At 42.4% G+C, this 22854-nt stretch overlaps 1 protein-coding gene across 1 annotated transcript in view; it reads right to left on the bottom strand.

Moving 5' to 3' along the window:
* The window catches only part of LOC126260757 (uncharacterized), a 289462-nt gene that overhangs the window by 138195 nt on the left and 128413 nt on the right, over nt 1–22854 (bottom strand). Inside the window, exon 4 of the mRNA XM_049958096.1 lies at nt 13579–13801. Coding sequence (XP_049814053.1) covers nt 13579–13801 — 223 coding nt within the window. The remainder of the gene's footprint in view (nt 1–13578; nt 13802–22854) is intronic.

Raw genomic sequence — 22854 nt, 5'->3', positions numbered from 1 at the left:
GTCTCGCGTCACCATCTGTCACTATCCAGCTCTGAGACACATCTCCCGCTTAACCGCCTCCAAGGCAGGGTCGTTATACGGCGCTACGCCTCAGTGTCAGCTGTCAGAGTCGTATCTAGAGGTATCAGGGGTCCCCTATTACTCCAACCGCACACGCCCCATATCATTACAGAGCCTCCACCAACTTAAACAGTCCCCTGCTGACATGCAGGGTTCGTGGATTCATGAGGTTTTCTCCATACCCGTACACGTCCATCCATTCGATACAATTTGAAACGAGACTCGTCCGACCAGACGACATGTTCCCAGTCATCGACAGTCCAGTGTTGGTGTTGCGGGCCCAGGAGAAGCGTAAAGCTTTGTGTCATGCAGTCATCAAGGATACAAGAGTGGGCCTTTGGCTCCGAAAGCCCATATAGGTGATGTTTTGTTGAATGTTTCACACACTGACAGTTGTTGATGGCCCATCAATGAAATCTACACCAATTTGCGGAAGGGTTGCACTTCTGTCGCATTGAACGAATCTCCTCAGTCGTCGTTGGTCCCATTCATGGAGGATCTTTTCCCGGCCGCAGCGATGTCGGAGATTTGATGTTTTACTGCACTCCTGATACACTCGTTAAATGGTCTTACGGGAAAATCCGCATTTTATCGCTACCTCGGAGATGCTGTGTCCCATCGCTAGTGCATCGACTACAACACCACGTTCAAGCTCACTTAAACCCTGATAACCTGCCATTCTAGCAGCAGTAACCGATGTAACAGCTGAGCCAGACACTTGTTGTCTTATATAGGCATTGCTGACCGCAGCGCCGTATTCTTCCGGTTTACATATCTTTGTATTTTAATATGCATGCCTATACCAGTTTCTTTGGCACTTCAGTGATCTACTGGTTTTTCAAACCTGAAACATACGTTATATAAATTTTTATAACAAATTGGATCTATGCAGTTAATAATTACAAACTTTTTAAAATAATGATATTTATAACTTATTTCTATAATTAAAGGTAAAACTTAAATTTTTTCTCGCATAAGATAGTGTGAGATTGAATAGAAGCAGTTTTTCAGAAGGTAGCTGTCACAGACTTTTTAAAGCTCTGTAGTTCAGGAACAGATTTTATATGTCTTGGTAATCTGTTGTATAGTTTTGTTCCTGCATGATATACACCTTTTTGGCGTAATGTGGTGTTACAATGACAAACATGTATGTCATTGTCTGATCTAGTACTATAATCATGGACACTTTTGTTTTGAGGAAAAAGGTTTTCTTTTCTCAGAATACTTTTTTGACATGCATGACTACTGGCTCAAATGGCTCTGAGCACTATGGGACTCAACTGCTGTGGTTATCAGTCCCCTAGAACTTAGAACTACTTAAACCTAACTAACCTAAGGACATCACACACATCCATGCCCGAGGCAGGATTCGAACCTGCGACCGTAGCAGTCGCACGGTTCCGGACTGCGCGCCGATAACCGCGAGACCACCGCGGCCGGCTGTATGACTACTTCCAGTATATAAATGCAGGGAAATGGCAAGATATTGAGATTTTTAAAGAAAGGTTAGCATGGTTTTCTGCCGCTCACTTGTTTCATTATTCTTGTAATTGCCTTTTGTTTCCTGAGAACTGGCCTGGTGTACATTTCCCCAGGAAATGATACCATACTTCAGTATTGAAGCCATAACTGTTTCTGCACTAGTATTGTTGCAAAGAATTCTTACTATATAGCTCATTTTGGCCAGTTTTGAATTTAGGGATGTGATATGAGTGATCCATTTAAGATTTTCCTGGATAAGAATTCCAAGAAATTTAGTTTCAGTGACAGCACTAATGTTTTGGTTATCTATACTTATAACGGGTTGCGCCGCATTTTTATTTTGATCTGTGAGGGACTTCGTGACTACCGTGTTTTGGGGATCAACTATTAGCCTGTTTCTGGTAAACCATTCAGGCACTTCTTTTGTAATATCTTTTGCAGATGCAGTATGATTTTCTTCGTTATTTCCTTCAATTAATAGACTGGTGTTATCTGCAAGCAGTACTGGTTCAGAATCCCTAACATGTGATGGGAAATCATTAATGTATAACAAAAAAGAAAGGGACCGAAAATAGAGCTCTGTGGAACATCATGACTTAGTCCACATGGTTCTGGAGGGTGTACCTGGAGTTCATTTCCTTCCATGTACTTTATTTCAGTTACCTGAGAGCGATATTCAAAATATGATTTAATCCACTGATTTGGCAGACCTCTTACACCATACCGTTCAAGCTTCCTCAGGACCACAAAATGATTAATCACATAAAAAGCTTTTGTTAGGTCCAAGAATAACCTGAGATTTTTCTGTGGTTGTCCACTGCAGTTAAGACATGGCTTATCAGGTTGAAAGTGGCTGTTTCAGTTGATCGCTGTGGTCTGAAACCATGTTGACGTCCAGAAATAATATTATTCTTGTCGAATAATGTAATTAGTAGGGAAAGGAACACTTTTTCAATAATTTTCGAAAACCCTTAACAGTAGTGACACGGGCCTATAGTCACCCATACATTGCTGATCACCTTCTTTATATAAGGGTATTAGTTTTGCTTTCCTGCTGTGGGAAGACACCATATGATAAGGACAAATTGCATATGTCTAATAAAGGAAAGAGTATGTGTGTTGCTGTTATTTTTATAATATAATCTGGTACATCGTCAATACCAGTTGAATAATTACTCTTCAGTGAATTAATGGTACTGTGTTGGGCCTACTGGACTGAGGAACATGGATATATTATTTATTTCAATAGATGAAAGTTCTTTCAGTGTTGTATTCGGTGGATTACCAAATTCTTCCTACACTACTTTTCCAGCAACAGTTGCATAATAAGAACTGAAGCTGTTTGCAACTGCCCTAGGATCAGTGACATTCTTGCCATCATGTGATATCACAATATTTTTGTGAGTTGTCTTCTTCCCTGTATGATCCTGCACAGCTTTCCACATGGACTTAATTTTATTGAATGATTTCATAATATTTTTCTCATTTTCCTTAATTTTTGCCTCTTTTATGCCACATTTCAAAACTAGCTTGTATTTTTTTGAAATAACTTTAGAAATTCTGGACTGCTGTCAGTTTTAGACTGCTGAAGAAGTTCCCACTTCCTTTTACAAGATACTCTAATACCTGATGTAATCCAGGTTTTGAATCTATCTGTGCTTCTGGGAATCACTTTCCTTTGTGGAAAAGCTATGTCAAAGTTATGTTTGAAAATATTCAATATTTTTCTGACTATATATCCTTTTATGGTTAATATTTTGTACACTGGTCGAAATGTGATTTGCAGGTATGGTTAGTAATTGCGAAAGGTGGGCACTAAGGCCGGTATCAAAGTTTTCTGATGTACACTTGTCCATGTTTACACATACCTGATCAAGGACAGTGATACTAGTTTCTGGTACATGTGTTGGAGAGCTAACAGCCAGACAAAGATTGTAGGCTTTTATAATATTTAAGAACTTTTCCCTGTGAGGGCTATGGCTTAGAAAGTCAATATTAAAATTTCCACACAGTATCACTGTTTTCCCAGTTGTCTTGAGTTTGCCTAAAGCAAGGTCTAGTTCTTTGAAAAAAAAAAAAAAAGCCATCTACATAAGGAGGCTCCACTGAAATTTCGGGAAGAACATATGCCGTGGGCCATAGAATGGAAAAAGTAATTTTCAGTGAAGAAGCTTAATTTGGATGGGCCAGGTGGTTTTCAGTATTACTGGCATGATCTCTGTGCAGAAGAACACGTTCGGGTGAGTAGAAACTTTGGCGGTGGCAGCGTTAGATGTGCTAAAGGCGCTTCCAACATAGCATGGCTGCACCCCAAAATGATGTCCGATGATTGTACAGGTATGCTGGAAATTGAATTGGTTAGTATGTATGAGGAATAACTTCCTATTCCAATACGCTAACGTTGGGCTTCATAGGCCTGCCAAGAGAAAGTCGTGGTTTCAAGATAAAGGAACTGAACTTCTGAACTGGCCTTCGACAAATACGAATTTAAATCCCATGGAAAATCAATGGGAGATCCTAGCACGACGTGTTCATCGCAATGGAGTGTGTGGAGGAGCTGAAAACTGCAATTCGAATGGAGTGGACCTCATTCTCGGAAGAAAAGATCACTGCCCTTATACAATCTGTGCCTAAGAGGATTTCCGCAGTTATTAAGAACAATGGAGATCCAACTAAATAATAGGTCATAGTTGTGATCTATTTATGTATACATCAAGTCGCTCTGACAACAATTCGTAATTGACTTTATAACAGTTTCCATCGGCATGGTTGACTTGTTTCTTTAAATTTCTTAAGAACCAATGTTAATGGTAAAATGGGAATGTATTTTGTTTCGCTTTGTTGCAAACAGTACGAGAAAAACGTGTGCAATACCAAATACGCAAGTAGATGTGTTTTTTCTTCAAATAACCAGATGCCTTTATACTAATTTCCACCAATGTACAACAGGTACCGGCATGTCGTAAGTATCATATTAACGTGAAACTCAACAAACCGAGAGAGAGGTTTTGAGTGAAAAAACATTTATGCAGACTAAGTATAGTATGGTATAGCATAGTACAGTGTAGCAGGTACGATTACGGAAATAAGACTACACTAATCGATCGGAACATTTTGTGTTGACTGTCCTCTGCTTTCGATTGCTGCCATCTTAACCGATCCATTAGTACTGGATCTTTCGAAGCATTGCGATATGTTGTGTTGTTGAGTCAATTGAGAAATAAATAATGTAGCGAGTGTGTTTACACATGAACGTGTCTATAATCCGATTTCGCGAGTCCTTACCTCTGTGTCTGATTTTACCACAGCCGCTGATCGGTAAGCGATGAGCGCAAAGGCGGGCTGCCAGTAGTGATCGAGAAACAAGCAAACATTCCCCCCTCCACGCTCCCTATAGACACGTAAGCTGCGTCATTCTTTCTCCGTTCTTCGCATTTCCTAGAGTCAAGCCGTTTTCTTTCGGTATGAGCACGAACAGTAAAAAGACTGTATTTCGACGATAGTATCGATTATTACGAAATATTTTCGAATTTTGTCCGTCAAAGTATTTCAACTATCGGTAGTTCTTTACGGCATTAAGATGATTGTACAACAGAGATCACCGCCGAAACATACGGAAGAAACAGGTGGTCAATAAGAGAGCTGGCGGGATTTTTAAAAAACGCTATAATACAGGAGATCCCGGGAAATACTGGAGAGCTCGTCACCCTAGATACCAGCAACAATCAGTCAACAAACGAGAGTGCTTACAAAACACTCATTCCACCCATGCTAGAATATCAGTGAAGTGTGTGGCACCCGTACCGAATAGGATTAACAGAGGATGCTGAACGTATGCATAGAAGAGCAGCACGAATTGTTATATGCTATTTTTAAATAATTTTATCCATATTTTGCAGCTTCAAACGTGACTGTACTCAATACATTCGAGGTATGAACTAAAAAATGCCTTCAGTCAAAATTTTTCGTGTTTTATTCAGTACATGATGCATTTCGGATCCTGTGGGTCCGTCTTCAGATGTAATTCGTCTTAATATATGCTTTATTTTTTTCTCTTGAATGAGGTGAAATGCATATTCCTGTCGCAAAAAGGTTTGACGTAAGGTTACGAATGTTGAAAGTCAGACGCGGAAAACATGTGCGAAGTATTGGAAAAGATAAATAGTGTAAACTTAGCAAACAATCCAAGAAAAGCGTTTTTAAAGCTTTAGCAACAGCATACGTTTTTTTCTGAACTCAAGTACTTTTTTGCTCAAGTACTGAAGTAACACCATCTGTTAGAACAACATGTAAATGCAACCTCAATTAGTTTTATTTCTGTTAACACCTTTATGTCACGTGTCGCCTCAGAAATGGCGTTGCATGTTGCGTATTTTATTGGCATGCAAACCGAGATGAATTTGAACAAATTAAACAATGAGAGCCCTAACCAAGAAATAATTAACTTCACTTTGAAATTTGAGGAAGAGAATGGCTTTCTATACTGTAACATTCGATTACTTAGAGAAATGGGCTATTAATTTTAATAAATATCAAGTATTTGATTGGATGACGCTGTCTGAAACTCCAGACTGAGTAATGATTGAGTACACTGTGACACATCTGACTAAAAGTGGTGTGAAGATTTCAGGCGACGATTGTTTTGAGGAATATATATATACAGGGTGAGTCACCTAACGTTACCGCTGGATATATTTCGTAAACCACATCAAATACTGACGAACCGATTCCAAAGACCGAACGTGAGGAGAGGGGCTAGTGTAATTGGTTAATACAAACCATACAAAAATGCACAGAAGTATGTTTTTTAACACAAACCTACGTTTTTTTTTTAAATGGAACCCCGTTAGTTTTGTTAGCACATCTGAACATATAAACAAATACGTAATCAGTGCCGTTTGTTGCATTGTAAAATGTTAATTACATCCGGAGATATTGTAACCTAAAGTTGACGCTTGAGTACCATTCCTCCGCTGTTCGATCGTGTGTATCGGAGAGCACCGAATTACGTAGGGATTCAAAGGGAACGGTGATGGACCTTAGGTACAGAAGAGACTGGAACAGCACAATACGGCCACATGCTAACACATTTTTATTGGTCTTTTTCACTGACGCACATGTACATTACCATGAGGGGTGAGGTACACGTAAACACGTGGTTTCCGTTTTCAATTACGGAGTGGAACAGAGTGTGTCCCGACATGTCAGGCCAATAGATGTTCAATGTGGTGCCCATCATTTGCTGCACACAACTGCAATCTCTGGCATAATGAATGTCGTACACGCCGCAGTACATCTGGTGTAATGTCGCCGTAGGCTGCCACAATACGTTGTTTCATATCCTCTGGGGTTGTAGGCACATCACGGTACACATTCTCCTTTAACGTACCCCACAGAAAGAAGTCCAGGGGTGTAAGATCAGGAGAACGGGCTGGCCAATTTATGCGTCCTCCACGTCCTATGAAACGCCCGTCGAACATCCTGTCAAGGATCAACCTAGTGTTAATTGCGGAATGTGCAGGTGCACCATCATGCTGATACCACATACGTCGACGCGTTTCCAGTGGGACATTTTCGAGCAACGTTGGCAGATCATTCTGTAGAAACGCGATGTATGTTGCAGTGCTCTCCGATACACACGATCGAACAGCGGAGGAGTGGTACTCAAGCGTCGACTTTAGGTTACAATACCTCCGGATGTAATTAACATTTTACAATGCAACAAACGGCACTGATTACGTATTTGTTTATATGTTCAGATGTGCTAACAAAACTAACGTGGTTCCATTTAAAAAAACGTAGGTTTGTGTTAAAAAAACATACTTCCGCGCATTTTTGTATGGTTTGTATTAAACAATTACACTAGCCCCTCTCCTCACGATCGGTCTGTGGAATCGGTTCGTCAGTATTTGATGTGGTTTATATATATATATATATATATATATATATATATATATATATATATATGAGGCCTGTTCAGAAAGTAAGCTCCGATTGATTGCCAAATTGAAACCACAGTGAACATCAGAAATGTTTTACTTGTAACAATTAGCTACACCTTTCAGCTACTTCTCTACGTAGTCGCCGTTCTGACTTAGACTTTTGTCATAGCGTTGTACCAACTTTTCAATAGCCTCATCATAGAAGGCAGCCGCCAGTGCTTTCCGCCAATTCTCCACGCTGGCCTACACCTCGTTGTCTGTGTCAAAATGTTGTCTTCAAAGACAGCGGTTCATGTGACCAGAGATGAAACTCAGGGGGAGACAATTGCGGACTGTATTGTGGGTAATCTAACATTTCCATTTGAAAACGATGCAGGAGCATCTTCATTGCCCCTGCAGAATGCGGCTGAGAATTGTCTTGAAGAAGAAACAGCACGACAGTTATGTAATGTTAGCTGCATAGCTTCAGGCGAAATTTCTCACCAGGCCCTCGTACTTGGCGGCAGACGCTATTTTCTAGACATCTTTACGCACTCACTGCGAGCTCAGAAATGAGAAGAGCGACGTGATGCTAACTGGGGTTATACTAGAGACACTACCCAACACATCTGTGCAAAGCTTTATCGGATTTTCATAGTCGTTTCCATTTCGCGACCGATCGGAGCTTACTTTCTGAACGCCCCTCGTATATATATATATATATATATATATATATATATATATATATATATATATATATATATATATGATGAGCTTTTTAGAAACTAAACGTGACTCGGAAGGATGGAAGTCTAAACACTCCGTGGAAAAAAAGGTGGATTTACTTTCTTAAGGAAACCGTAAATCCTCACTGCAAATGCCAACTGCTGAAATTTGGAAGGATTTGTTTTCTATTCCGGCGCACGTCACTGTGGAAAGAGTATTTCCGCTGAAGTCTACTCATTGGACTGATGAAAGAAATCGACTGCTGCCAGGGTCTGTGGAATCAATCATACAGTATCAGTTTAATTACAAGCTGACTTGCATGGAGTTTTATAAATACGTAAAGGGGAAAGAAGATTTATTGAGAAAGGTGAAATCTTCCGAAACAATGTGGTGCACCAACTACTTCTGGCGCAAAAAGTGCCATGGAATTGTTTTCCAAATGAAAAGTAATTTTATTACATAAATTTTTTACTTGATTTCTACATCCCCATCTCGCAGTATCCCGACAACGTCCAGCTAAGTATGGCAACCCTACATGAAAACATTGGAAGTAGGACAGGCTGTACTCTCTGTAGAATTTAATACTGAGTCTGGTGTTGGTTAGTAAAATGGTTTCCCACACGGTGGACCTCTTACGATAGAGAAACAAAGTGTGAAAACATTCCAGCACAGTTAAATGAAAAATGACCATTTGAAGCATTGGTTAAATCACTCGAGATTTATTGATATATTATACAGGATGAATTTTCCAACTGTTTTGATTCTGCGAAATTCTCGATCTCAGTTGACCTGGGTTCCCAGGTGTTCGGTTCTTAGCAAATTTTCGATATTTTAGCGCTGTATTCGATGATTGGTACCGAAGTACGTGTAGTTAGGTATTTTTAGAACTCTATTCATATCACTAAGTTTTTTGTTGATTTGCAAAATCAAGTCAGTAATTGAGGTCGATATGGTAAAAGCACACTCGTGCATTCATCCTATATTGAAGTTTGCAACAAGCAACGATATTTACCAAAAATTTACAGGTAACTAAACTTTGTTGTAAATTGTAAATGTCGATAACAACTATAATTTGTAATGTTAGTGTTTTATTGCGTCGACCATCAGACCTCAGCTAAGCAAATCCTTCCGCAAGACAGTGTTCGGTAATTTAGTCAATTTCATCTGGCAACCCTACAAGTGACTCGTTAAAAATATTTTGTCCGGTTTGAAAGCCCAGTCACTTTTGCGATTGTATTACACTCAGAATAACTGCACACCAGTGTAAACGTGTGCAACAGGGAATGTTTACTATGCCTGAAGAGGAAACGTTTCCATTGATGCAAGGGATTCATTCTTTACAACACAGTTAAATCCCCTCTTGTGTCTTCACCTTCTGGCTTGAACGCGTTTACTGTGGAACTGTGTGATCATGAGCAGCAACAAAATAATAAACGCTACAAAACAAAAATTAATGCAAAAACCTTGCTACATTACATTGCAGTACATACAATACAGGACTGATCTTTTGCGGGAGTTTTTCGAAAATGTGAAGGCGATGATCACGAGAAAGAGTACATTGTTCCACGACATACTATCTTACACACTCAGTAAGCCAGGACCAACTCTATATACTGTACATAAAGGCTGCATCGTGTAGATACAGCTAACACAACTGTGAACAAAAGCGTAGACTGGATTGAGCTGTACAGTGGCTAAGAAACTAGAGGGCACTTACTCTGTACTGGCACATGCTCTGTACTTGCTTCTCACTCTTTCTTCAGTGCGTCTTTGTTCCATCTATCAGTACGTACTTGATGATACATTACGTAACTTTTTAAGAGGTATTAATTTTTTTCACAAGTAAATTTGTAAAGGCTTCTTAACTCCAGGACACTATTTTAATATTACGCTACCTTAGGCAGATGCCTGCCTAACAGCTTTAAGTAATTTTGAGGGTTCCTTATCTTAATCTGTAAAAACGGAAGCCTTATAGGAGCGCTTTGTTCTCCGTTTGTCTGTCAATGATTTTTAACAGGAACCCGTAGTTCAAGTCTATGGTCCGTTGGCAATGTAAACATTTTAAGATTTTAAGTCAATTCAGTGAAAATATACTGCCATTTATTTCACAGATTTTGATACTCGAAAACTCACTCATTAAAAGCTATAGGGTACTTTCCGATGATCTAGAATTATGAAATTTGGCAAGAACCAAGGTTTCGCAGTACAAGTGAAGGGGGAAAAAAACGAAAATTGTTAATTTGTAATTATATCACACGAAAAAATATTTCTTTTGGTTACCTGACTTCGAACTTGAAATTAAAACAATGAGCAGTTCCGCCGTCACACGTCATACCTCAGGCAAGGAACGACTTCGTTACTCGCATGACGCGTTTCGGAATCTATGTATCATCAGATACCCAGGGGCGATTACTGCACGCAGGTGTGGCGTTTCAGGTTGTATGTGAAATAAACATTGCTAGACTATTCTGTATGTTTGTTTCCCATACAACGTGGAACGCTTTATCTATGTGCAGTAATACCCCTGTGTATCTGATGATGCATACATTCCGAAACTCGCTACATGAACAATAAAGTCATTCCTGGCCTGACGTTTGACTTCCAACATCGCGACGCAGTCAGACTGATTGGAAAAATATTTATTATTATACGAGGGCGGTTCAGAAAGTAACCTCCGATTGGTCACAGTGCGCGTTGTGGGGGGAGTAGCGACGCCATCTGTGCGTTCACGCACTCAACAGGTCAGTCGGCATCAAGCCGTGGTTGAGTGAACGTCGTACCTGCGCTAGTTTAGTTTTTGTGGCAGTTTGAAATGTGTGCTGCAATAGAAAACCCCGCCAAATGTGAAGTGCGTGCTGTCATAAGGTTTTTTACAGCCAAAGGATATTCTGCAGCAGCTATTCATCGTGAGCCTTGTGCCGTGTACGGGCCAAGAGTTATGAGTGAAGGAGTTGTCCGTGAATGGGTACGTTTATTTAAAAGTGGACGAGAAAACGTTCATGATGAAGAGAGGAGCGGTAGACCATCATTGGTGACTGACGAACTCGTTCAGACAGTTGATGCAAAAGTTCGTGAAAATCGACGTTTCTCAATGTCGGAGTTGTCTACTGGTTTTCCACAGATTTCTAAGACTCTCTTGTACGAGATAGTGACAGCAAGATTGGGTTACCGTAAGTTCTGTGCACGATGGGTGCCCAAAATTCTTACCGACCACCACAAAACTCAAAGAATGGCCTCTGCATTAGACTTTCTGTCACGTTATGAGGACGAAGGAGAACCATTGTTAAACAGAATCGTGACCGGTGACGAAACCTGGATTAAGTACGTGAACCCTGAGACAAAAGAACAATCAAAGATGTGGGCACATTCAAATTCGCCTACCAAACCAAGAAAAGCCTCGCAAGATTTTTCTGCCAGAAAACTGATGGCAACGGTGTTTTGGGATGCCAAAGGGGTGTTGTTGGTTGAATTCATGGAACGTGGTACGACCATTAATCAAGACGTGTACTGTGAAACAATAAAAAAGTTACGACGGGCTACACAGAACAAACGCCGTGGTATGCTGACTTCCGGTATCGTTTTTTTTGCACGATAATGCCCGTCCTCACTCTGCTCGCAGAACAACGGCCCTTCTTGAGTCCTTCAAGTGGGACGTTATCAACCATCCACCTTACAGCCCAGACCTGGCGCCAAGTGATTATCACCTCTTGAAGAAATGGCTCGGGTCACAGCGGTTTGATGACGACGAAGAGCTCAAAGATGCGGTCACAGGCTGGCTTCAGGCACAAGCGGGTGATTTTTATGCAGAAGGAATTTCAAAGCTTGTGAAGAGATACGATAAGTGCCTCAATCGCTATGGAGACTATGTAGAAAAATAGTGCAAAGATGTAGTTGTAAGATGTATATATTAAAATATTTTTATTTAACTTGGTGTATTTTTTTAAATCAACCGGAGGTTACTTTCTGAACGGCCCTCGTAAAAATGGTCACCCGCGTCCTGCATGACTGGATATCATATTTATATCGTTGAAATACACTGGAGCGCCAAAGAAACTGGTATAGGCGTGCGTTTTCAGATACAGAGATACGTAAACAGGCAGAATACGGCGCTGCGGTCGGCAGACACGTGTCTGGCACAGTTGTTAGATCGGTTATTGCTGCTACGACGGCAGATTATCAGGATTTGAGTTTGAACGTGGTGTTATAGTCGGCGCACGAGCGATGGGACACTTCATGGGAGCTAGCGATGAAGTAGGGATTTCCCCGTACGACCATTTCACGCGTGTACCGTGAATATCAGGAATACGGTACAACGTCAAATCTCGGACATCACTGCTACCAGAAAAAAGATCCCGCAAGAACGGGACCAACGACGACTGAAGAGAATCATTCAACGTGACAGAAGCGCAACCCGCCAGCAAATTGATGCAGATTTCAATGCTGGGCCATCAACAAGTGTCAGCGTGCGAAGCACACGACGAAACATCATCGATATGGGTTTTCAAAGCCGAAGGCCCACTCGTGTACGCTTGATGACTGCACGGCACAAAGCTTTACGCCTCGCCTGGGCCCGTCAACACCGACATTGGACTGTTGATGACTGGAAACATGTTGCCTGGTCGGCCGAGTCTCGTTTCTAATCGTATCGAACGGATGGACGTGCCACGGGTATGGAGACACCCTCATGAATCCATGGGCCCTGCATGTCAGCAGGGGAGTATTCAAGCTGGTTGAGGCTCTGTAATGGTGTGGGGTGTGCTCAGTTGGAGTGATACGGAACCCCCGATACGTCTAGATACGACTCTTGACAGGTGACACGTACGTAAGCATCCTGTCTGATCACCTGCGTTCATTCATGTAGATTGTGTATTCCAGCGGAGTTGGGCAATTCCAGCAGGACAATGCGACACCCTACACGCCCAGAATTGTTACAGAGTTGCTCCAGGAACACTCTTCTGAGTTTAAAACACTTCCGCTGGCCACCAAACTTCCCATTATGAACATTATTCAGCATATCTGGGATGCCTTCGAATGAGCTGTTCAGAAGAGATATCCACCCCATTGAACTCTTACGGATTTATGGAGAGCCCCGCAGGATTCATGGCGTCAATTCACTTCAGCACTACTCCATAGATTGGTCGAGTATATGCCATGTCGTGTTGCGGCATTTTTGCGAGCTCGGGGTGGGGATGGGGGGGGGGGGGCTACACGATACTGGGCAGGTGGCAGGTGTACCAGTTTCTTTGGCTCTTCAGTGTATTTAATAGCGTCCTCGTTAGTTCTTGGTATCGATCAGAGACCGCAATGTGTGGTCCTAAAAGACGGCCACAATGTTGCCGGCATGGAAAGACCCACAGGGCTCCGACCAGGTTGCCGGTGAGTCGCTCACCTTCGAGGCGCAGCTTGCAGCGGGTGACTGCGTGCCCGACGCGATTGGTGGCGGCGCACTTGAATTCACCCTCGTCGCTGAAGGCCGCCTGGAAGATGACCAGCGAGCTCTGCTCCGCCTCCGTGACCACCTTCATGCGCCGGCTGCTGAAGATCTCGAAGCCGTCCTTGAACCACGAGATGGCTGGCGCCGGCGTGCCGCGGAACTGCACCACGAACTCCACCTGCCAACAGGGACGCCGCACCAGCTGCCTGAATCTGCGATGCAACTGGAGCGCGAGGGAGTGTGCGTCTTGCCTCGGTTACCAAACTATGGCAGCGGTAACTGATGCCGTACAAAGAAAGCTGGCTGTAGATTTCCGCACCTCAGTGGCACTAGGTAATCAACACAGTCACTACCCTTACTGAAGTACTGCTGTCTCATTCTTCTTCCCTCCGGTGACTATAATGCGCTTTAGTTGGCTGCGTGATTCCCTCAGTGCTATAGCTCCGTGAGTAAGACACTGGACTGGCATACAAGAGGAGGCACGTTCAAATACTTGTCCGGCAAATCTATTTTAAATAATTCGTCGTTTCCCTAAATCGCCTCAGGCGAACACTACGATACGCGCTACTACCTTCCTCATTCTTGCCAAACATGAGTGGCAGCTAATGACGTCAATGTGGCATTCAGCTTCAACTCTCTTCCTTCTTCCTCCAACAAGCTCACTTCCTTTTTGATGTCACTACGTCTATTCCCTCGTCAGTCGAACTTTGCTTGTGTTCCAAAATACCGTCAGATTTGAATCGCTAACAACTACGAGCTAACAATGCGTTCAGAATGGTTAGGGCCACAACATATAGATCATGCATGTACTTGTTTGTCGCACAGTATTTGTTTTGTCTGTGACGTCAGCGTACCGCTGCAGACGCATGCGTGTGATTGTTGCGAATTAACTTCATGTGAAGTCGTAACATGGTGCAGCCTGGAAACGCGTTCAGCTAGGACACTGATTCGGGTGTCATTGTGAAGAGCTTGCGTGGCACTGCTAGAGCCGAAAGTGAGACCATATTAGCCGGAATACAAGTGAAAATCGGTGCTAAATTAAAAATTACAAAATAATGAAAGATGTCTCAAATGACTCGTAAACATGCTCGGAAAGATAGAAAGCGCAAGCCAGAGGAAACAGAAATAAAAAAAGGCTGGAAAGTCCAGTGCCGGGCGAGAGCGAGAGCTACGGCAGCGTCGAAAAGGAAATGAATAAACGGCGCAAAGCGAATACGTAGCTGGCTGGCCATAGGGCATACAGCGGCCAGCTACGTTCCAAACTTTTATCTGTACTGTAACCACTATACTACTCCGTGTAACCATTGTATGAAACTGACTGATGTTTAAATTTTATAGTAATGTACACGTATTACGATTTCACGGAAACACTATGGCGCGGACCCGAACTGCGCACATAGATTTTTTTTTAACTATCTTCAATTACAGTCGCTACATTTGTAGGGAAGCAGCCTACTCACGCTATAGTACATGCACATCAGTCTTTCCATCGTACCGAGCGAGGTGGCGCAGTGGTTAGCACACTGGACTCGCATTCGGGAGGACGACGGTTCAATCCCGTCTCCGGCCATCCTGATTTAGGTTTTCCGTGATTTCCCTAAATCATTTCAGGCAAATGCCGGGATGGTTCCTTTGAAAGGGCACGGCCGATTTCCTTCCCAATCCTTCCCTAACCCGAGCTTGCGCTCCGTCTCTAATGACCTCGTTGTCGACGGGACGTTAAACACTAACCACCACCACCACCTCTTTCCATTGTGTGCCAGCCAGTCCGCTGTAACTAGCTCTGACGTCATAAATGTTGCGCAATACTTTAAAAATCAAGTGAATAACCTGAAACGATTCTAGCATGTCAGGAGTAATACTAAATTAACATGTGTTGAATGTCAGTTTGATAACTTTAACCATTTTCGAAATTTGGACGTTTTTCTGTAAAAATCATTGGCGCAACAGAAAAGAGCTAGAGAATAAAAAATTTATATTTAGATTCCTCTTTCATAATAATTTAATAAAAACAGTACTTTTGGTTTCACAAATTAAAATTTTAGTGGAAATTCATGATTTTCTGGTTTTTGTCTTAAAACTTAAGGAAGCAAGATAGATTAAGTAGGCTAATAAATAAGGCTAGGATGTTTATATTTAAGTAGAATGGAGATCCGCTATCACCATAAGGATGTGAGAAGTTTCATTTGAATACCTATAAAACTATAGCGATAGCGTATCTCCAAAGGGCCAGTTCAGAGCTCGTCCACTGCGTGCAGTGTAATTAAATTAATTCTCTCGCCCAAAATATTTAACTTAGCCACGTCAAACTATTATTATGAGTACTTACCTGTGTGTTGAATGCACATTTAAATTGAGAGCTTCATCTGCCACCAGCAAAAGAAGCTATGATTTATTCAATAACTTAAAGTGGTGCATTACTAGCCCAGCGGCTAGTCGGGAGAGCCGATTTGATCAGGCGTTCCCTTAGCCGTCCGCACCGCGGCTTTATATATAAGAACGCTGCGTGAGGAAGCAAGGCCCCAGTTCTCTCCAGACGCTGAATAGCACGTCATATGTGTCGGGAGTCGCGTCGCGTCGGTATCATTGCTACAAACAGCCTCGGATGTCGTATTAAGTTACTCGGGATACGCGTAACCATGAAATCATTTTCGAGTGAAGTGTTAATTCTGGGATGATTTTAATTATCTATCTTCAGTTTGCGTATGTCGTATTTTCTCGTGCCGCCGCGGGACAAACATTCTACCATTATTTAGCGTGGCGTTTGATGAAACATTATCATCAAATTATGGCGAGCATTCATTTAAATATTTAATTTGGACAGTTATAGTGGCATCAGCGCATTAGACTCTGAACTGTTCTGTTAGTTAGATTGTGTGGATTCTTTTGTTTTCATATGTGACTTTCAGAATACAGAACGTTTTTTTTCACGACCGTTTTTGATTATAAATCCCAGACAATCTCCTAATTACTCAGAGCTATAAGCTGTAACTATAAGTGTATTCTCAGATGAAGTGGGCACTAGGAATTCTAATTACAGGCTTCACGTTTTGCTAATCACTTTCTGGTTGCCAATATTGTAGTTAGAGAGCCAGTGTTGAGAACGGCGAAAGACAGCATAAATAACATTCTAAATAATAGGAACATTAATTTAACAACAATAATTCCACCCGCCGCCACACATATGGTTAATCGGCCGGGAAATGCAGAGTGTGGTTTCAACATTCAAACAAATTATATAACAACAACAATTAATTCCAACCTGCCGCCCCACACATTGTCCACAAGCTGCAACAGAAATGGCACAGTTACTTGCAGTTTCGTTGTAAATCACACGGTGTGCCCAAGTGGAAGCCAAATTTAGAGTGTTGCCTTTCGAGGACAACGCTCTGATGCGCTCATCGGTGGACGCATGGGGCAAAAAGAATGTCTTGCATTGGCGAGAACGAGGACTGTATATTGGGTTGCTCTATTGTGCCATCAAGACCTGTGTGGCAACAAGTACTGAACGGCCGTCGCAGAAAGGGCAGCACTAGGCAAAGAGAGTCAAACGTGGCTGGTTCAGCACACGATGATGTCAGTGTATGATGTTATATACTCATGACAGAGTGCGTTTTCTGAAATTCACTGACGCTGGCTGATGAGGATGGAACTCTTACAGCGAGTCTGTCTGACTTCTTGTGTTCACTGCTTCGTGCCGGAAATCCTCGACTTGCAGTCCTACAGGCCCTCCAGACACCACTAGGCGTGGCACTTTTGGCAGTTCTTCCTGTGTTCTCTGCCCTCTGCCGCTTCGTCCACCTGACACTTTCAGCTGTAACCCAGCGTACGAACTGTCTAAACTAACGTCAACAGATCCTTCCGCCGTTCTGGTTTTCGGGCTGTATCCAGTGTGTAGCTCAGTAACTGTTTTAATAACGGAGTTTATTTATGGAGGTATTGAGAATTGCTAACTGACATGATTGGCGCGAATCGAACCAGGAACCTCAGTGACTATTCATAAACATAGAATCGTTGTATTACAAGTCCAGTATTATTCATCAAAATAGCATGATATTAAACTAAAAAACTCATTTAATAGTGGGGAGGGGTAGGGCTGGAAGGGGGGAAGGGGGACGGACAGGGCTGAAGCTAAGAGTATATCGGGCGCGAAAATAGGAATGCGGGTAAGCTACTACAAACAGCATAGTGAACGCATTATTGTGGCCAAGATACGAAGCCCACACCTACTACAGTAGTACAAGTTTATATGCCAACTAGCTCTGCAAGATGACGAAGAAATTGAAGAAATGCATGATGAAATAAAAGAAATTATTCAGATAGTGAAGGGAGACGAAAATTTAATAGTCATGGGTGACTGGAATTCGAGTGTAGGAAAAGGGAGAGAAGCAAACATAGTAGGTGAATATGGATTGGGGCTAAGAAATGAAAGAGGAAGCCGCTTTGTAGAATTTTGCACAGAGCATAACTTAATCATAGCTAATACTTGGTTCAAGAATCATAAAAGAAAGTTGTATACCTGGAAGAATCCTGGAGATACTAAAAGGTATCAGATAGATTATATAATGGTAAGACAGAGATTTAGGAACCAGGTTTTAAATTGTAAGACATTTCCAGGGGCAGATGTGGACTCCGACCACAATCTATTGGTTATGACCTGTAGATTAAAGCTCAAGAAACTGCAAAAAGGTGGGAATTTAAGGAGATGGGACCTGGATAAACTGAAAGAACCAGAGGTTGTACAGAGTTTCAGGGAGAGCATAAGGGAACAATTGACAGGAATGGGGGAAAGAAATACAGTAGAAGAAGAATGGGTAGCTTTGAGGGATGAAGTAGTGAAGGCAGCTGAGGATCTAGTAGGTAAAAAGACGAGGGCTAGTAGAAATCCTTGGGTAACAGAAGAAATATCGAATTGATGAAAGGAGAAAATATAAAAATGCAGTAAATGAAGCAGGCAAAAAGGAATACAAACGTCTCAAAAATGAGATCGACAGGAAGTGCAAAATGGCTAAGCAGGGATGGCTAGAGGATGTAGAGGCTTATCTCACTAGGGGTAAGATAGATACTGCCTACAGGAAAATTAAAGAGACCTTTGGAGATAAGAGAACGACTTGTATGAATATCAAGAGCTCAGATGGAAACCCAGTTCTAAGCAAAGAAGGGAAAGCAGAAAGGTGGAAGGAGTATATAGAGGGTCTATACAAGGGCTATGTACTTGAGGACAATATTATGGAAATAGAAGAGGATGTAGATGAAGATGAAATGGGAGATACGATACTGCGTGAAGAGTTTGACAGAGCACTGAAAGACCTGAGTCGAAACAAGGCCCCCGGAGTAGACAACATTCCATTGGAACTACTGACGGCCTTGGGAGAGCCAGTAATGACAAAACTCTACCATCTGGTGAGCAAGATGTATGAAACAGGCGAAATACCCTCAGACTTCAAGAAGAATATAATAATCCCAATCCCAAAGAAAGCAGGTGTTGACAGATGTGAAAATTACCGAACTATCAGTTTAATAAGTCACAGCTGCAAAATACTAACACGAATTCTTTACAGACGAATGGAAAAACTAGTAGAAGCCAACCTCGGGGAAGATCAGTTTGGATTCCGTAGAAACACTGGAACCCGTGAGGCAATAATGACCTTACGACTTATCTTAGAAGAAAGATTAAGGAAAGGGAAACCTACGTTTCTAGCATTTGTAGACTTAGAGAAAGCTTTTGACAATGTTGACTGGAATACTCTCTTTCAAATTCTAAAGGTGGCAGGGGTAAAATACAGGGAGCGAAAGGCTATTTACAATTTGTACAGAAACCAGATGGCAGTTATAAGAGTCGAGGGACATGAAAGGGAAGCAGTGGTTGGGAAGGGAGTAAGACAGGGTTGTAGCCTCTCCCCGATGTTGTTCAATCTGTATATTGAGCAAGCAGTAAAGGAAACAAAAGAAAAATTCCGAGTAGGTATTAAAATCCATGGAGAAGAAATAAAAACTTTGAGGTTCGCCGATGACATTGTAATTCTGTCAGAGACAGCAAAGGACTTGGAAGAGCAGTTGAATGGAGTGGACAGTCTCTTGTAAGGAGGATATAAGATGAACATCAACAACAGCAAAACGAGGAAATGGAATGTAGTCGAATTAAGTCGGGTGATGCTGAGGGAATTAGATTAGGAAATGAGACACTTAAAGTAGTAAAGGAGTTTTGCTATTTGGGGAGCAAAATAACTGATGATGGTCGAAGTAGTGAGGATATAAAATGTAGACTGGCAATGGCAAGGAAAGCGTTTCTGAAGAAGAGAACTTTGTTAACATCGAGTATAGATTTAAGTGTCAGGAAGTCATTTCTGAAAGTATTTGTATGGAGTGTAGCCATGTATGGAAGTGAAACATGGACGATAAATAGTTTGGTCAAGAAGAGAATAGAAGCTTTCGAAATGTGGTGCTACAGAAGAATGCTGAAGATTAGATGGGTAGATCATATAACTAATGAGGAAGGATTGAACAGGATTGGGGAGAAGTTTGTGGCACAGCTTGACCAGAAGACGGGATCGGTTGGTAGGACATGTTCTGAGGCATCAAGGGATCACCAGTTCAGTATTGGAGGGCAGCGTGGATGGTAAAAATCGTAGAGGGAGACCAAGAGATGAATACACTAAGCAGATTCAGAGGGAAGTAGGTTGCAGTAGGTACTGGGAGATGAAGCAGCTTGCACAGGATAGAGTAGCATGGAGAGCTGCATCAAACCAGTCTCAGGACTGAAGACCACAACAACAACAGGCTCGTTTTTTACCACTAGACCACGAAAACGACCTGTTTCTGCTGCTGTGACATTAGCTTTGTTGCAGTGACATGAGAAGACTAGGAAAGCTGCAGGTCAAGTCAGATCAAAAAAATTTGTGATGAAGACCAGAGGAGAGATACTTTGAAGGACGAAGGTACTGAAACATAATAAAATCGCTCGACACAGATTCGAACAGAGTTGGTATTTTCGCCCGGGACTGAAACAGAAGACTATGATGAGACAAATACAACTAAGGAAGATAGTGACACCATCAGGGAACGTAGTTTCACGGATAGTCAGCGAAGCGTGGAGAGCATGATAAGCGAGATGTACTGTACGTCTGATTTTTGTTCTTGCCCTAAATGAGCACTACATTCAGTGGAGTGTACAGACGTGAAGCGTATGCAGTGCTAGACTTGTAAGATCTTTCTTCCCTATTGTTATTCATCCCCTCTCACCCCATGTGAGGGGGGGGGGGAGTGAAGGGGGGGCTAGCAACGGTGCAGTGAACCCGCTCTTCAGCCAGCAGACATTAGTTTCTAACTTCCAAGATAAAAAAATAAAAAAAGGAGAAATATGAATCATGAATTAAAAATATTTTAAAAGGTGATGATCATGGATGGGACAATGTTTGTTTAAAAGTAGTAATAAAAATGTGGACAGTTATCACGGTTAGAAACACTTTACACACTAAACACCTGAAAAATACTGAACATGGCAGAAGAGACACTGACAATTAAAAACGGAGAACAGTACACTTTCACTAGAAGTTGAAAAGGACCTGCCCTGGAATGGTAAATTGTTCATGAAAAGAAAGGTTGGTATGGAGAGAGATGGCAGAGTGGTATTGATGACTGGAAAGAGGTGATGATGAGACAAGTATCGCTGTGGGGAAGAAGTACAGAGGGGTAGCTGGTATTTGGATCTATAAATTTGAGAGGAAAAGGGATTAGGAGGTAACAGGGAAAGGGAAAAGGAGGTATGGTATGGGGTGGGGATAAGGAGGGAGATTTTCGCTGGGGGGGGGGGGTGGAGGTTGTGGATAGTGTGGGGTTGGATTCAGAGTTTGTAGGGCGGGTATATCTCCGAGCAGAGATCGTTGTACTGGAGAGGGAGATAGTTGAGATTTCTTCAGGAGATGACACGGAGGGTGTGCAGGTGCAGGATTGATGGGATGTGTAGGTAGAGGATCAGCAGTACACTAGAACTGGAAAGGAGAGGTGTCACGTAGGATTGTTGGAGTCGAGCTTGCAGATATTGTAGGTTATTCAGAGGCATTCAATGTGAGTGAGGAGAGGTGTGAATTTGATGTGTTGGTAAAGCATATTTGTGGGAGCAGGTAAGCGGATGCAGAAAGCGAGGCAGAAATCATGGTGTTAGAGGATCTGAAGGGGCTCACAGAACTTGGGAGGGGTGAATATCCATGCAACATCTGCAGAGCAAAGGGTGGGGTGGATCAGGGATTTGTATGTGTGAAGGACAGTCGAGGGGTGTAGTCTCCACGTTCTGCTGGTTAGTAGTTTTAGTTTATTGTAGACTTTATGTTGCACAGTTAGTAATTGAAGTTTCCAAATTAGTTGCAATCGAAGGTTACTCCAAGGTATTTTAATGTGTTAGTTAGCTGGGTAGGACAGTCATAAGTGGTGAGGTAGAAATAGTGGAGACGGAGGGCGCTGCTGATGTGTCCTACAATTATCGCCTGGGTCTTGGAGGGATCAGCCGGCCGAAGTGGCCGTGCGGTTAAAGGCGCTGCAGTCTGGAACCGCAAGACCGCTACGGTCGCAGGTTCGAATCCTGCCTCGGGCATGGGTGTTTGTGATGTCCTTAGGTTAGTTAGGTTTAACTAGTTCTAAGTTCTAGGGGACTAATGACCTCGGCAGTTGAGTCCCACAGTGCTCAGAGCCATTTGAACCATTTGGAGGGATCAATCTTACAGAGCCATTGGTTTCACTAGGAGGTAAACTGACTGAGGTGGTTTTGGAAAGAGCCCTGGGATTTCCAGAGCGTAGTATAGAAGGCGAGAAAAGCGGTGTCATCAGCATACAGAATGAGGTGGATGGGAGGAGGCAGTTTGAGGATATCGACAGTGCATAGGAGGCAAAGGAGAGTGAAGAGAACAGAACCTTGAGGCACACTTGTAGTGGGATGGAAGGTACCAGAATTGGTGTTGTCAACAGTGGCACAGGATGAGCGACTGGAGAGGAAGGAAGCAAAAAGATGGACACAGTTGATTCGTAGTGCCTAAGTCTGGAGTCTTAAAAGGAGACCAGAATGCCATGTGTGGTCATATGCTTCCTCTAGGTCAAGGGAGACAAAGATGGCGGATTTACAGTTGTTGAGCTATGGGGTAGGAGAGGGGTGAGGTTCAGGAGTTGACCATCGGCAGAGAAGGAGGGATGGAAGCCACACTGGGAGATAGGAAACAGATGGTGTTGGTGCAGATGGCA

The sequence above is a fragment of the Schistocerca nitens genome, chromosome 5 (assembly GCF_023898315.1).
Source record: "Schistocerca nitens isolate TAMUIC-IGC-003100 chromosome 5, iqSchNite1.1, whole genome shotgun sequence".
NCBI lineage: Eukaryota > Metazoa > Arthropoda > Insecta > Orthoptera > Acrididae > Schistocerca > Schistocerca nitens.
Note: the sequence above shows the minus strand (reverse complement) of the source record. Positions and strands in the feature narration are given on the sequence as shown.